General features: G+C 31.9%; 2 protein-coding genes across 5 annotated transcripts; one reads left to right on the top strand and one right to left on the bottom strand.

The window, feature by feature from the left end:
• The first annotated feature begins 3062 nt into the window (after positions 1-3062).
• Positions 3063-5694, top strand: LOC106755913 (ninja-family protein 2). 3 transcript variants are annotated; one of them, XM_022778875.1, is made up of 4 exons: positions 3063-3318; positions 3420-3535; positions 3657-3969; positions 5078-5694. In XM_022778875.1, exons 2-4 carry the CDS (start codon positions 3458-3460, stop codon positions 5482-5484), a joined length of 798 nt encoding a protein of 265 aa, XP_022634596.1. In that variant the 5' UTR covers positions 3063-3318; positions 3420-3457; the 3' UTR covers positions 5485-5694. The 3 variants fall into 3 exon arrangements, with proteins under 3 accessions (XP_022634596.1, XP_022634597.1, XP_014493627.1); XM_022778876.1 differs by having other exon boundaries at positions 3063-3373; positions 3478-3535; XM_014638141.2 differs by having other exon boundaries at positions 3064-3318; positions 3478-3535.
• A 3015-nt stretch (positions 5695-8709) lies between these two features.
• On the bottom strand, positions 8710-12193 carry LOC111240611. Of its 2 annotated transcripts, none has more exons than XM_022776043.1 (3): positions 12007-12193; positions 9998-11470; positions 8710-9364 (listed from the first exon to the last, which is right to left on the bottom strand). In XM_022776043.1, exons 2-3 carry the CDS (start codon positions 11272-11274, stop codon positions 9190-9192), a joined length of 1452 nt encoding a protein of 483 aa, XP_022631764.1. In that variant the 5' UTR covers positions 11275-11470; positions 12007-12193; the 3' UTR covers positions 8710-9189. The 2 variants fall into 2 exon arrangements, with proteins under 2 accessions (XP_022631764.1, XP_022631767.1); XM_022776046.1 differs by having other exon boundaries at positions 9998-11464; positions 12026-12193.
• Between the last annotated feature and the right edge of the window lie 4209 nt (positions 12194-16402).

Here is a 16402-nt window from a genome sequence, read left to right as displayed (position 1 = left end):
TATCACAAAGCCTGTAGCTCAAAACAGTGATACTTGTGAATGCACAGTGGACGTTGTGTGTTAATATGTAGTGCAAGTGAACGTTGTGTGTTAATACGCAGTGCAAGTGGCTAATATTTTAGTTGGGTCTCAGCTGAGAATTTTCTTTAATAAGAGGGGCATTTCAGACAAAGCTGCTTTCATCCCTCCAAATCTCTTCTCATATGCGGGTGACTGAACAGTGCATCCATCTCGCAAATCGCTTCAATTCATTCTTCGCAATTCATTTGAAGTGAACACGTTAAGTTTCCAATTCGTCGCTCGCCAATTCTCGTGAATAGTAAATTCACCGCAAGTGAACACAACATAAGAGACTTGAACATCTGGAAGTCATCCCAAGTGCACTTGTCTAACAATGTGACAACATTTTTTCTTAAAAAAAAAAAACTGATAAAAATATATGGGAGATTTTTAGGAAATAAAAGTTAAAAAAAAAAGGTATTTAAATCTTAATCCAAGAGAAACAATATGATATGCATCAAATTTATTTTTTTATTTTTTTCTTCTAACAAAATACTTTGAGAAACTATATGTAATTCTACCTATTGAGTTTCATCTGTGAATAAGGTGTATTGAAAGAAATATTGAATGTAAAGCATTGTTTGGATCACTTTGATTATATTTTTTCAAACAAAATAATTATATATAAAATACATACGTGAATTTTGATATGCTCACTTAATATTATTACTTAGGTTTAAACCTTTTTTTGGTCCCTAAGTTAAGTTCTAATGTTCAGTTTAGTCTCCGCTTTTAAAAATGTCAACCTTTAGTCCCTATGATATGAAAAATGTATCAAATCAGTCCTATTAACAAATCACAAGTTTTTCATTAAGTGATTTGTTGTTCATAACACCTTCCGTTCACAAATCACAAAATATTGGATACCTAGGTATGAAAACTTGTGATTTATTGTTCATTAAGTGTTGTCATGAGGACGAATTTGATACATTTTTCATATCATAGGGATTAAAAGTTGACATTTTTAAAAGCGGGGACTAAACTGAACATCAGAACTTAACTTAGGGACCAAAAAAGGGTTTAAACTTATTACTTATCATATGCCAAACTAAATAAAAAGATTAAACTTCTATAGAAGATTTAAATGCGAAAACAAAATTACCAGAAATTAAAACACAATCATAAAGAATTAACCGTGACTTTGAATGAAGAGAATAATTTGTTTATTTGATAAATTAATTTTTTTAAAGTAAGATGAGGTGTTTAGATAAAAGAAATTAAAAAATTTAAAAAGGCGATTTAAATAACTAAAATAATAGAATTTTAATTCACTAAAAAAATGAAAATTTAAATTTCATAACTAGTCACTTCCTTTCAGTTAAAAGTATTAATTATCTGACCTGGATTGATTCTATTTAATTTTTGATCGAATACCTTCAATGTTATTCAGCTTGGTTCCTCCTCTATTTTGACTGACTTAGTTTGACCTTCGACTTAGATACAGTTAGTTTGACTTTTAACCTGGTCTAACTCAAAGATTCTTCAAATCGATAAACTTGACTGGACCTTTGTTCTAAACCAACTCAACTTAACATTTAATTTTAAGTTGACTTGACTACTCAAGTTGACCTTTGCTTACTATAGATGCAACTCAATTTTTGCTTGGACTAACTTGAATCAACTTTTAATCAAACATTAGTCTTAACCAACTCAACTTAACCTTTAATTTAAACTGTTTGTTCTAGACTAACTCAATTCCATAAATTGATTTAACTTAACTTTCATGACTCGATGTTTGAAATTTTCCTTTTAAATATAACATAAAAATATAAAAATAAAAATAATATATATATATATATATATATATATATTATTTTATTTTATTTTATTTTTAAATTTAAAAAAAAAACTATAATGTTAGATTGAACTTAATTAAATTACAATAACATTTAAATGAAGAAATTTTATTATATTTTATATATTTATACATTCAATGTTTTTTACATCAATTTTGACACTTAAAGTTCATTTGAATATTTTGCTTTTATATATAAGATTGAGTTTGAAGCTATTGTGATATATAATAAATAGATTAAAGAAATATGGAGAAGAAAACCAAAATTTATATAGTTTACTATATATTAAAATTATATTAAGAAAAATTGAATTCTGACAAAAATTAATGTAACTTTTTTTTTCAAAAAAAGTAAACCCATATAAAAGAGGTCAACAAGAGAGAATTAAATAAAATTCAACATCAATTATAATAGAGATAAATGTATTTATTTGTGTATTTGTTCATTCATCGTGCATTATAAAATGTATCTCTAATCTTATTGAAATAACATTTCCATCTATTTCTGATATCTCAATCCTCTTATTGCTGCATCAATATTACATTTGATCCACTATGTGATACCTCTATCTGGTTCTTTTGATTTTGATCTTTTTGAGATGGATGTTGATGTTAAAAATTATTTTGATAAACAAATTCGTATATGACATTTCTCATAAATCCAGTTTGATAAATTACCTAAAATAGTACAACTAATCTCCATGATAGCAAAATATAATCAAAAAAATTAAATTATCACGTCTAAATATCTTCTAACCACGTATATTCAATGTAAACACAACATTCATAAGGCTAACTTATAAATAAAGAGTTCACACTTATTTTTTTATAAAAAATTAAATTTTTTATTTTTAATAAATATAAAGCTTACACACATTTATATCTCTAACACATGTTATGAAATTAAGGAAAAAATTGTTACCAAATTAATTTCAGTATTTTATTTAAAATTTAAACTCCCCTTCCATTGTCATAATTTGTAACTTAACAAAATGTTATAATTTTTTTATTAAAAATTAAAAATTAAATGACTTCTTATGGACTAAATTGATCTTAATAACTTAAACTTGATGTGAAAGTTAAGTGGCATGGAAAAAGAAAGATGTGGAAGAAGGGTGGTGCCTGAAAATAGCACAGAGACTAGGCACGAGTCTACTGTAACAGTAGACAATGAGAACGCTCCACTGATTACCACGTGGAACTTTTCAATGGTTTCCTCATTCTTCACGAACTACACCCATGAATACAATCCATGATCATTCAATACATTAACTCTAACATTAACATTAACATCATCAACAAACATAACTTTCTCTCATTCTCTTCTCTTTCTTCCCCCTCTCTCTCTCTCTCAACTGAACCTCTTTTCTTTTCTTCTCATACTCTCCCTCACCTCAGATTCTTCCTTTGTTCTCTTTCTTCCATTCTCTTATTTCTTTAAAATCACCTGCATAACAGACACTGTATGCCACCCTGCCCCTATTCGTTTTTTTCTCTCAGTTTCCGCGCAAAATTTTAGTACTGCTCTTTGCATTTTTTATAAATTTACGGTTTTTCTTTCCAGGTGGGCCACCCGATTGTACTTTTGTGTCTAACGTGTTCATGCATATGTTTTCTTTCAGAGAGAAACCTGTTCCGTCCAGGGGAAAACCTTTTCCTTTCTCCTTTGTTTCGATGGAGGTAAAAAACAAAAAAAATGTTGATCAAGTTGCGTTTTTTCTTAATTTTTGTTTGAAACCATGCAACCGGGAGCTTGTTAGACTGTGATATTCGTTTCAATTTTTGTTCTTTTTGGGTGCAGAGGTGTTACAACGAACAAGCATACACGTCCAAGAAAATAGACCTCACTCTGAAGCTTTCTCCTTGCAGTGAGAATGCAGAAGAAAGAAAGTTGACAAGGTCATCATCAGTAGAGGGTGAGGCAAGTGGGGTCCAGTGGGGCCCTTATCTTGGCAGATCTTGTTCACTGCCAGCAGAGAAGCAGAGGAGCGTGACCTTACACTCACCTCAAGTGTTTGCCTGGGTGGCTGCTTCTGCTGTCAATGTCAATACACCATCATCACTTCCCCAACTCAAGGCACACCCAATTCTTTCTCAGGCTTCAGAGCTTCAGGGTAATCGATTTCTTTCACTCATGGCTTCTATTTTGCTCTGATCATGCTTTCTTTCTCTCAATACCTGCATATGTTATAGTGGTTTCTAACTGTGTATTCTTATGTCCTGTTTAATTTATTAACTAATGCTTCTGGTGATTGCATTGGCATATTAGAACATCATGATGTTTTGTTTGTGTTGCAGTTAAATCATTAAAAGAATAAGAAGAAACCTTTTCTTTTTGAGAACTATACCCCCTTCCCTTCTTCCCTTTCTGTGTTTTATAGGTAAATAATGGCTATCATTTCTTTGCATTTTATGTACTAGAAATAAACAATGTATGCATGCTTGATTTGCCAGACATAATGCCACATCATACTCCAGATCCAGAAGTCCATTTACAGGTTTGCTTGTGTGTCATTCCTCTGGACTATAACTTTTGTTCAAGCTGTTTCATTCAATTTCTGAATAATTTTGAAGTATTAAAGACTACTAATTTATTATTTCTGTCTTCTGAAAAAGTGGTTAATTTACTTTCTTTCTATATACTACTGCATATTTCTCTTTCATTTGTTTTGTCTGCAATGATTAACACTGGACTTAACATTTATGACATTTACAGTTTTCTAAGATAGAATGACGCATCAAAGGTAATCTGCTTTTACTGTAAGAAAAAATCATAATTTGGGATGAAGTCTTTCTTCTGTTCATTATTTCTCTATTGTTCTCATGTTACATGATGGGTGTTTTGTAGAAAGTTTCCTCTTAGTGCAGCAAAAGTTCCCAAACTACTATATTCTTTCCATAGAAAACCATTTTAGAGAAAAAAGACTACTGAGTTGTTAAGGTTTTTCTTTAATACATTAACTCATATAGCTTGATTACAACTAATATATATACAATAGAAACTGATTTTTTTTATGCGGTGATAATGCCTGAGATATACCTCTGTCTGATTCATTTGCAAGGGTATACCTATGGTGTAGCTTTCTTTTTGAATAACTAATGCAAAAAACTTCAGTATTTTTTTCATCTGATCTTGCTAATCTGAAACCAAGCCTTTTTTTTTATGTTTTTTCATCCCAAAAGACATACTCACAGTTGTCTGATACAACATTCCATATATAGGTCTGAGAGATTCAGCCAAAGGAGTTGCTTTGAAAATCCAAACTTCAACCCAGCAAGACAACAATTCCATGGCTTCTAAGAAGACAAGGACCAAGAAAATTTCAGCTAGGCATGGTGAAACTAAGCTGGAGAATCAGGCGAAGAGACATAAAGTTGGGAACTACTGCAGTCTTAAAGGTGATGTAATGGAGATCCTGAGAGGGATGCCAAGTGTGAGTGCAACTGGAGATGGCCCTGATGGGAAGAGAATAGAAGGGTTTCTGTACAAGTACAGAAGTGGTCACGTGTGTATTGTTTGTGTCTGCCATGGTAGTTTTCTCACTCCAGCTGAGTTTGTGAAGCATGCTGGGGGCAAGGAAGTGGCCAATCCCATGAAGCATATCACTGTTTTTTCTAACTCATTTTAGAGGCACAGCCATCTTTGAATGCAGAGGGAAGTGGAGCAAAGGAACTTTCTTTGGGTAGTTTAGTTTCCATGATTTGATTATTGAAAAAATGTGGCCTGGTTGAAAGGAAATTTCATCAAAGGTTGTCTGTACTTTTCTGAACCTCTGTTGTACGAGGTAAAGACACGGGATTTATATGATTTATGCCAATATTTTCTCCACTGCTTATCATTTAATTCTCTGATTCCTGGAGAGGAAAGAAACAGAGAAATTGGAGATTCCGGATAAGGCTTAAAAATGTTTTCAAAGATATTCAGTGATTATCTGCTAGATGAAGAAGGTTTTTAAAATGATTTTTACAGATACTTTGTGAAAGATAGTCAATTTTACGAAAGATTTCATCGATAAAAGGTTGTTCACAAATATTTTCAATATCATATCTGGTTTACAGTAGAGATTCTAGTGAGGGAGAATTCAATTCAAAGTTACTTTTTGTCGAGATTGGAATTCAAGATTGGTTTCGCAACTTAATAAGGGAAATTCAAGATTGAATCTTCCCATTTGTAAGTTTCACAAACTAACAACTTAAGGAATGAAGGAAAAAAGAATGAAGAATTATTATCGAGTTTGGTATATTGTAGGTATTTTCTTAGGTGATTTTTGGCTTAATTGGACTACAGGTTTGGACAAATTTGGAAGAATCTTGGATGATTGTATATGGATGAAAATTGATTTTTAGATTTTGTTTTTGTTATATTTTGTTGCAAAATGTAACTGGGGAGAGAATGATGTAGGCTTCTTGAATAATAGTAGTGAATTTAGGGGTCAAAAAGAAGGAAACAAAATGGTCTTCATTCTTAGCTTCTTGAGAATTTGGTTTGGATTCTTTATTTAGCTTCTTTTAGGATTTGAATATGATGGTGGCCGAAAGGTGACTTAGGTTAGGAAATGATTGGGTATGAATGTATATTCTTCAAAGAAAGAAAAGGAAAAAGTATTGATGGAAAAGGAATGGATCACTTACAAGGAGTTTAGTTTCTTTTTGAAGTCAAAGAAAGGATGTTAAACATTTTGTTCTCGAGATTTTGGATCTTAGATAAACCAAAGAGTACTCCTAAGAGACTAAGAGTATCTTAGCTCCTATTAAAAGAGGACACTAGTAAAATATAACACTAGTAAAAATATAAGGGAAGGATTTGTCACTTGAACATTATTAAGAAAAAAAAATTAGAAACTGTATAAAGGACAAAAGCACCATTTAGGTATAACTTTTAGAAAATTTACCAAATGGATAGATTTGAAAAAAAAATTAAGAAAGTGAATTAGTCATAACACAACTTTAAAATATTTTAATGTCGTTTTAACATAATATCAATTTTCACTCATATGACCTAACATTTGGTGTTATAATTTGGAATTTTCATTTATTGCAATTACAGTCAAATGATAAATTCCTTCTGTTTTGTAAAGAGTACTACTCTTCCTACCATGAGCAATTGTCATTGCACAATGATCACAATGAAAGAATATTGTGTAGCCATCACTGACCAACTAGCTTAATGAGATTAAATTCTTTATTAGATCGAGAATATGTCTAATATTTTTAAATTCTCATACAGAGCCATTTAACTTGATTTTCACCGCACCTTTACCAACAATCTCACAAGATTACTCATTATCAAGGTAAACTTTTCTAAGATTTCCAATAACACAATTCTCGAAGAATTCTTTATGTGAGGTGGCATAAAAGGATACTCCAGAGTCTAACACCCAAGACTCTTCCTTGTTTTCTAAAGAACATTTTTAATGCATCTCGTCCTTTGAAGGTTGAAGGAACATTTGTTTCTATTTTATCCTCTTGATTATTCTATGCACTCTTGCGTTGATTTTTGTAAGGTCCTATCTTTCCACAATTTCAACACTCAATTGTCTTTGAGTTTTAGAAACTATGGTGATTCTTAGAATTGGACCTCCTCTCCTTGAATTTTCCACATCCATATCCTCTAATTAAACTTCTTTCTCTTGACTCTGTATGCAAAATTGAAAGGGTTGAAGATTTTCCATAAACTTTCCATCGAATATCTTCACTTAAAATTAGATCATGAACATCATCAAACGTCAATTTATCAGTGCTTGATGAGCTACTCACAACCATGACTATAACATTCTAACTTTCTGGTAGAGAAGACAAAATATCAAGGCTCGTACTCCGTCATCAAATTTGATTCCAACCGAACTCAATTGGGTTGTGACTATATTGAATTCATTAAGATATTGGACTACCATTGCACCATCTGGCATCTGCAAATTAAATAATCACCTAGTTAAATGAACTTTATTTGATGTTAACAACTTTTAATACATACTTGAAAGAGTTGTCATAAGACCAACATGGTCTTTTCTTTTGCAATATAAATGCAACATTGTGGGATAACGTCAATCAACTAACTCCAAGAGCTTTTCGATCACTAAATCTTCATCCTTTATGTTTTGTGATTTATGTCTCAAGAGAGGTTGAGTACCATGAAATTTCTGCATTTTTATCTTTCCTTCATCTTAAGTTATTTCTCTCACTTAAATTTAGCTCCCTATGAACCATTGATTATAATAATAACAACTAATTCTAATACTAGTTATTGAAAAATTTGACATAATTTTCTTAATCAAATTTGTGAAAAAAAATATAAATGCGGAATAATGACACTCAAAATAGAACTCCTTAAATTATATTACAAATATATCATTGATAAAAAAATAAAAATTACAATATCACTTTTCTCTTTCTTTCTTTATTTTTTTCTCTAAGTTAAAGTTTTTTTTCAATTTATTTTTCTTCTCTATATATTTAGTTATCTATTTCTTTTTCTTATATATTAACTTATTTTCCATTTAATTTATTGGTTTCCTTAATCTTCTTCCCTCCATTTATTTTTATTGGAAAGAACCCTTTTTGACCCATTCTAACACTGCCTGCATTTAGATGAAAAAAATCCAGAACTTGGATTTTGAAGCCAGTGAAGCCGGGTGATGGTGATTAATCCATCTAAACTCTGAAACTTCTAACATACCAGGACCTGAAGAATGGCAACCAAGTCTTGCAAAGCAAATATTGTCAAAAATGAAATTTACATATAAAACTCATTTCTATGTTTTTAGTCCCCAAGCATCAAACACAGCCATAAATAATCAAAACAATCCAGATAGCTATAGCTCAATTGATTTCCTCAAAACTTATATTGCATTAACACTTACAAATTGGTCTTCCTTTTTCAATTACCGCTGCGAGAGACTTTTAGATACTTGACAACATCCTTAAAAGTGACAAATGACAATGGAATATTAGCATAACCAAACTGATGTTAATGTTAACATGCCACAGAAACTTTGACCTTTCAAACTTGCGTGCATGTGTTTTAGTGTGCCATCACAAAAGAATTTGCTGAGGAATCCCGGACCCCTTGACTTTTCCTGATGATTCATTTATCTACCAAAAGTGCTATCAAACTAACCTATTATGGTACATTGTTAACCAGAAATTTTGTGACTGGTCTCCGAAGTTGAGGTACATGTTTAGCAATGGAAAAAAGTTGAATAAGAACTAGCCAGTTAGAGCTACCCTGTAGTGCATGTGAGTGATACTAAACTGTAAAGGTGACAGAGACAACAAAATAATTTTGGCAGAAGCTAAGAGACACTATGATCATATGGGGACCTAACGTGTTCTAATCAACAGCATGGGAAGCAAGATAGCCACGATTTGTTCTGAGGAGCATTTGGGGCTTGCTTGGGTGCCTGAACTGCATCTGATGTTGCTTCGGTGCTCTGCTGCGCTGGCTGTGTCTGCTGCTTTTTCTTCTCCTCTTCATGCTTTGCTGAAAGAGCTTTTTCTCCATCAGTAAATCTTCACATCACAAAGAAAAATTTCAGTATTTTTTTCTTTAAAAGCATAGCACCAAGTTAAGAATCAGCCACCATCAAGAAGCGTCATGATCATCAGAGTAATTTTCGTCCAGTGATAATAAGATTTATTTCTGAATTCATTGTTGATGCATTTTCATGTTCCCTATATTATGTGTTCTTATAGTATGAGTTCAAAGACTAAATTTTACACTTTCCAAATCAAAATTATTCACAATGCAAACAAAAATATAAAAGAATCACTGTCCAAATACACTACTACTATATTATAACAACTACTGGATTGTCAGTGAAGGAAAACCACCGTCACATCATGAAAGGCTGGAAGAATTTCTGTATTACTCGGCTTTCAAAGTATAAAATCTGAATGGATTTGGGGGAGCAATGAGAAGTCAAACCAACCATGCTATTTGTATATCATATGGGTATGGCATTTTTGGTTTGGCCTCAAGATTGCTGAAATCAATACAATCAGGTTGAAAGCAAAGCAACAGAGGTTTGCTTCCAGATTTTCGTGGTACCATCGTGATTTGGATCCCATAAAACGCACTAGACAGCAAGTTAGTGAAATAAGCATGGATATTTACGTACAAAAGAAGAAGCGGTGAGAGCTTACACATTGAACGCAAAGGATATGGTGCTGCCATCTGAATGACGAGAATGAGTGTCAGAACTACAATGCATATCAGAATATGATGCCCGTCCAGGATATGTCAAATCCGCGTTACTTAGGCTACTTCTTTTTATGCTGCTTTCCATTATAACCTCTCTCATTGTCTCGGCAGCTTTTTCTTCAGTCACTTTTGAACCTTCATGTTGTTTGGCAGTGCTATGGCACATATCAGTGAATTTTGTTGCTGGGGATTGGTGTTGAGGTGGGAGTGGGGGCTGGTTTCCATGAAATGGTGAACCAGACGTGTTCATGTCACTGAGTCTTTCCATTTCGCCAGATTTAGTAATCCAACCCAAATCACTTGAGAAACTCGTGTTTCCCATTTGAATGCTGAACAATGATTCATTAGAGGCAGTGCTCCATTGGGTGTTTGATTTGTGTCTATCAAACACATGAGATGGAAACCTATAATCGGAAGAAGATGAAGGATTCTCTGGACGCTCCATTACCTGTATCGGAGGATTTTGTTTTTCTGAACCATTGCCGAAGGCAGGCAAACCATCACTATGTTGTTGTCCATGGTTGGGAAAAGAACTGATTGGGATATCATCATCACATATTTCGGTAGCGAACTTAACATCCTTTCCCCGTTTTTGAGGTGATTTCGTGGCGGAACTTGCAGAATGGGGTTGTCTTTCATTTGTAACTGAAAATGGGTCATGCTGTTCACTCATTGGGGTGGTAGTAGCATCAGCTCGTTGTTGGTTTTTTGCTGATTCTAATGAGAATAAGGGGTCTGATAGTTGGCCTGGAAAGGGATCAAGTGTTTCATCATGAGTGTTAAAAGGCTGTGTCCTTGCTTCGCTACTAGGCACGCTCCAATGACCTCGCTCCGGTGAAGGAAGTGTATGATGACTTTCACTACCAACGGTTGAACTTGTTGGCACATGGAAGGGATTCCCTGGTGATGATTCATTGGTATGCGGTGACATTGATAAATGGGAGTCTAGCAGACCACCCGGAAGTCCATTAACACTATTGTTAGTCATGCCACTTCTTTCTTGATTCATGGCAGAAAATGAATGTAGATGGTCATGCTCCGTTTGATTTGCATATGCACCAACATTGTTAGTTTTGGTGGCATCACTCACGAATAAGAAGGGGTTTTGTGATGATGAAGAGGAGGATGTGCTATTTGACATTGGATAAGGATGAGCTTCACCAAAAGGGTTAGGCTCCAAGTGGGTGCTAATTGGACTTCTATTTCCCCCATCTGCCATTGAATGTGTGTTGTGCAATTCAGACTGAAAATATGTTTGGTCACCTTTAGGAGATGTTGCAAGTCGATTATGCGGCTCGTCGCAGCGGTTGTTGCATTTGGCATAAAGACAAAGTGATCTTGTGATAACAACTCTGATGAAAAGGGTGAAGTGGATGATACTTGTTTCTTTTCTTTGTTAAATTGTTTTCCTGCACCTGAATTTGTAGAAGAACCAGTTCTCTCATCAGCACTACATTCACGGTTACTTACAGATTCCATCAGCCAACAATATCAAAATCTTTCAGAGTCTGTATGTTCTGTAAAACCAGAATCTCAAATACAAGGCTTTGTTTCAACTCAACTAGAAAGCACACATAAGTAGTCTTATACTTGAATGTTGAAGGAGCAGATTCACACAAGCAATATAGGTAAATTGAATGTTGGTAGAACCCCATAATATGTAAGATAGGAAAGGTGAAAGGTGATAGATGGCTTGCATGCACTAAATCGCAAATCTTCACCTTTTTTTAATTGTTACAAGGATTTATTTTCTTCAAGCACATATAACATACCAAATATTTAAAGGGACTATGAAAACCAACTTATTATTACATATAACGGATGAACATACAGAAATGAAAAATGTACTAAAGGATGAAAATAATGGCAAAGAAATAACCCAATTGAAGATAGGTTGTAATAGGAATTAAAAGAAAGGATTTTGAAAGAGAAAATGGAATAGAAAAGGTACCCAGAAACGGGACATTTACAGTGTGGTGAAATGATGAAGGTGCCTGATCCTGCTGTTTATTACTAGGCCGCAGATGGCATGGTAATAAGCAGTCTCATTATCTGAAACACAATGTGCAGGAAATCCAGAAAGAAGGTGCAAAAGTTAGAAGAAAGTGAGTATAGGGAGGAAGAGAGAGAAGATGCAACAAGAAAGGGTTAAATAAAGGAGAAGGCGTTGCACAAGTTTAGCCGTTTCAATCTCTGGTATTTTCCTCAACTCACAAACTTCTGCTGCAATGCTCATTTAAACTAAACAAATTCAGGGTAAAAAATCCAACTTATAATACAAATTCTTAATAATTAGAGGTTGTTTGATGAAAAAGAATAAAAAAAAATCATTTTTTAAATTATTTTATCTTAAAAGTAATATAAAATTGCCTTTTATTCTTAAAATGAAAAGAAATGTCAGGTTTTTATTTTGTGTGTATATGTATTCCATTATTTTTAAGCACATTATCTTTAATTAATGAAATGAAATCTTGATTTTATATGTTTAGTTTTAGAACGTAGAATTGGATTCATAAAAAGATTAACGATTTTATGTTAATACACTTTAAATAAATGTGATGAAGGAAGATTCCAGCTTCTTGCAAACACTATTCAAGCATAACAACTTTCAACATTAATATACTTAGTCTTGTTCGTGGAAAGAGTCACTGTTACTTCTTTGAATATCATGAAACTAAGATATTTAAAATTCTTCAAATTGCAACTAGATGAGACTCCTTAGGTAATGTACAAATGTAAACATTATGCATGATATTAGTTCTATTACTCATTAATCATAAAATTAAACTAATTATACCTTTATATTAAGTATGAGTGATAAATTTATATTTTTCATGAACATCATGATAACATGTAATAATTATTATTATTTTTCATTTGTTTTAATTTTCAATACCAATCTTTTATTGAATTTATTTAGGTTGACTTAGTGAGATGCTATATTTGAATAGTTTGATTTGAAGGCAAAAAATTAAAAATAATTATTTAATCAAGGACTTTTCAAACTTCTCCTCCATAATGCTAATAAAATTTGCACAAATAAATACTAATTGAACAAAAAATTATATCAACATAAATAAAATCTCATTTTAAGTTCTTTAAAGAAAAAGGAAAGTCTTTTTTTAGTAAGACAAATGCTAAAATATAAGTCTATGTTGCCAACAAGTGACCCAAAGTTTTGGTCATGAAAAATAATACTAAATTTAAATATATTTAAGAGTGATTCTTATATCATCTTACTGACTTCAGCCTGCACTTCCTTTTCTCTTTTATATTTTCAACTCTAACCCTGTAGAGAATCTTTCCTCGGCTGCATTTCATATTTACAAATCCTCCATCCTTTTCTTTTCCTATCCTCTTCTTTGCCGCATTTCATCTCTAAAACCCTACACCCCTTTTCTTTCTTTCTTTACTTGCGCTTCTCCCCTCTTCCCTCATTTTTAACCATTTCTTTTTAAAGTCATCTAAGTCAGACATTTCCGACATAGAAAACTACTACTCCTCGCTCATCGTCACCTCCTCCATCGATTCACACCGCCAGATCACCCCCAACTCTCTTGCCCAGGTCAACGCCTGTTTTCAATTTTTATTTCTCCAACTCTCTTGCCAGGTCAACGCCTGTTTTCAATTTTTATTTCTTGTTAACTTTCAATTTTTATTTCTTGTTAACTTTCAATTTTTATTTCTTGTTAACTTGTTCCTGTGTTTTTTCTTTGCGGCATGCGGAAGGCAATTAGAATGTTTTATGAAGGAGGGGTGCCGGAGAAAGACGGTGGGGTTGAAGGAAGAGAATAGGCCGTTGATGGAGTTGCGAATTCAGCCCCTGTCGTTGCTATATGGGCTGGTTTCCTGTTTGGGGGAGTCCTCTGATTTTGTGGGTTATGAAGGGTGTTTGTTTTTGGGATCGGGGTTCATGATGTTGAGGCGAGGTTGCAAAGGGGAGGTACGACACACACAGAACTCCACATGGTAAGATATTGTCCGCTTTGGGTCAAACTCGGGTTTGCTTTTGGTACTACTCCAAAATTATTTATGTGTATATAAACTTTTGACCAGTCCTTCTTTCACTCAATGTGGGACTTTGTTTGCACTCCAACATACAATACTATGTTAAAAAATAAACTTTTAAGTCTAAATTAATTCAACAAAATTTGTTTGTAAAGTGATGTTTGCATCCATTCATATACTGGAAAATGGCATTTCCACTACTGTTGGTTATTTTAAATTATTAATGTTTTAAAATAAATCTCCTATTTATTAGGGAGAAAAAGTCATTAGTCAGTTAGCATATTTTATTCCTAGATAGGTGCTATTTTAAATTTCAGTAACTGCCCATTATTCAGAGCAGTTGTGATATTCTGTTTTTTTGGCTTTTATAAGTCACGCTTGATTATTCAATAAAATATACACTTAGACAAGTTTTATTCTACGTACATATTTTATAACAATTACTCATGTTCAACACATTCTCCTCACACCAAGTATATACATCTCATCAATGGAAGTAGACAATAGGTGATCTCACACACACGAGATTGGTGAGGGATGTGTATTAAAAGTCTTACATTAATTAAAAATAAATGAGTTTATAATATATAAAAAGTGCAAATCTCATCCGACAAATCAATTTTATAGGATTTAATTAGATTTAAAATCAACTTTTTAACTTATACTTCATCTAATTTTATGCTGAACCGAAACATATCAACATATTCCGCTCAAATTATCTAACCAAGTTCACCACTTCAACACTCAATTATATGATATTAATCATACTCAACACAAAATAATCAAACAATAATTACAAGTTCAAAGAATTTAGATAATAGACAACTTACTATTAAAAATATTTATATAACTTAAATCTTTTATTATTAAAATCACCACTATTTTTTTTTCTTAAACGATTTTCTAAGTTCTCATAATTTTTATTAAAATAACTGACTGAATTTAAACAAGTATTTATAAAACTTACAAGATAAAATAATAAAATTTATAATTTTTTTATTGAAAGTAATTGATTGAGTTAAAAAATATATTTACAAAATTTAAAAGATAAAATAATAAAATGAGACATAATATTAGTAAAGGTAATTTTGATAAATAAATTATGTAAATTAAATTAACAACTATAATTTGTTATAATAAAATATTTTTTAATAATAGTTATAAATGATTATAAAAGTTAAAAAATATGTTTAATTATTTCATGGTGTGTAAAGATCTTACTGCAACTAATAATGTCAAAATACAACTGACTCTTTTACTATTAAATGTCTTTAGAACAAGAAAATATTAAAAAAAAAAAGTAAATTATTTAGCAACTTGAAGTAGAATAAAGAAGAATAATTAATGTTTTTATATTTTCTGATAAATATACTAAATGAAGAGTATAATTAATATTTAGACCATAATATGCGTCATGCACATTTCTCCACATGCAAGAAATATTGAAAACATAGTCATAATTCAAAGTAAGCATTTTGATGGTCTAAATTTCAACATTTTTGAAGTCAAATCAAAAGCCTGACTTGATGTGCAAGCATAAACCTTAGCGTTGCCATAGTCATGACTCTCTTATAATTAAGATAATGGTGTAAATTATTATTTATGATAATTTTATCATGAGAGTTTATATAATAACTTTATATCACTAATCTGTAGACAAATATTATGCAATACCATATATTTTAATAGTTACTTGAAAAACATATACTTAGAATATTTCAAACTTGATTAAGAGAATAAATATTTTATACTTATGAAAAAGAAATAAAAAAAAACAAATAATTCAATTGTACACCCACTACTTACAAACATTCTATTAGCAGGCATCTTTTCACTTTGATTTCACCTGTAGAACAATTATTTTCTCTATGTGATCCATTAATTGTGACGGTTATAATTGAATTAATTTTGAATAATACGTATTAACAAATTGAATTATCACTAAAATTATTTTTTCTGTCATATCTTCAAAAATTCATAAAAATAATCTTAAATTCTTGTAAAAAAATTGAAAAGTAAAATTGATTAAAAAATTTTCATTTATATAAATTAGGCAGAATTATAGAATTCGGTTTTTATTCAATTGGACACATTTGGTTATGTAGTGTAGCTTTATGTTCCGTTTCAATTCGTGCGAGGAAGAAAGATTCGAGTTCAATGAACATTACCGTTCAGCGCAGAGTCAATGGAAGCAACGCAACCGATTTTTGAATTGTGTCAGTGCTTTCAGTTTTTGTAATTGCACTACTTTGAGGTGAAGAACAGAATCGGATTTCAGTGTAGAGTCGAGATCCAATTCGCGTGCCTATTGTGGCAGCTGGTTCACTCCATACTGTGAT

The sequence above is a fragment of the Vigna radiata genome, chromosome 2 (assembly GCF_000741045.1).
Source record: "Vigna radiata var. radiata cultivar VC1973A chromosome 2, Vradiata_ver6, whole genome shotgun sequence".
Lineage (NCBI taxonomy): Eukaryota > Viridiplantae > Streptophyta > Magnoliopsida > Fabales > Fabaceae > Vigna > Vigna radiata.
This window is presented reverse-complemented; position numbering and strand designations above follow the sequence as displayed.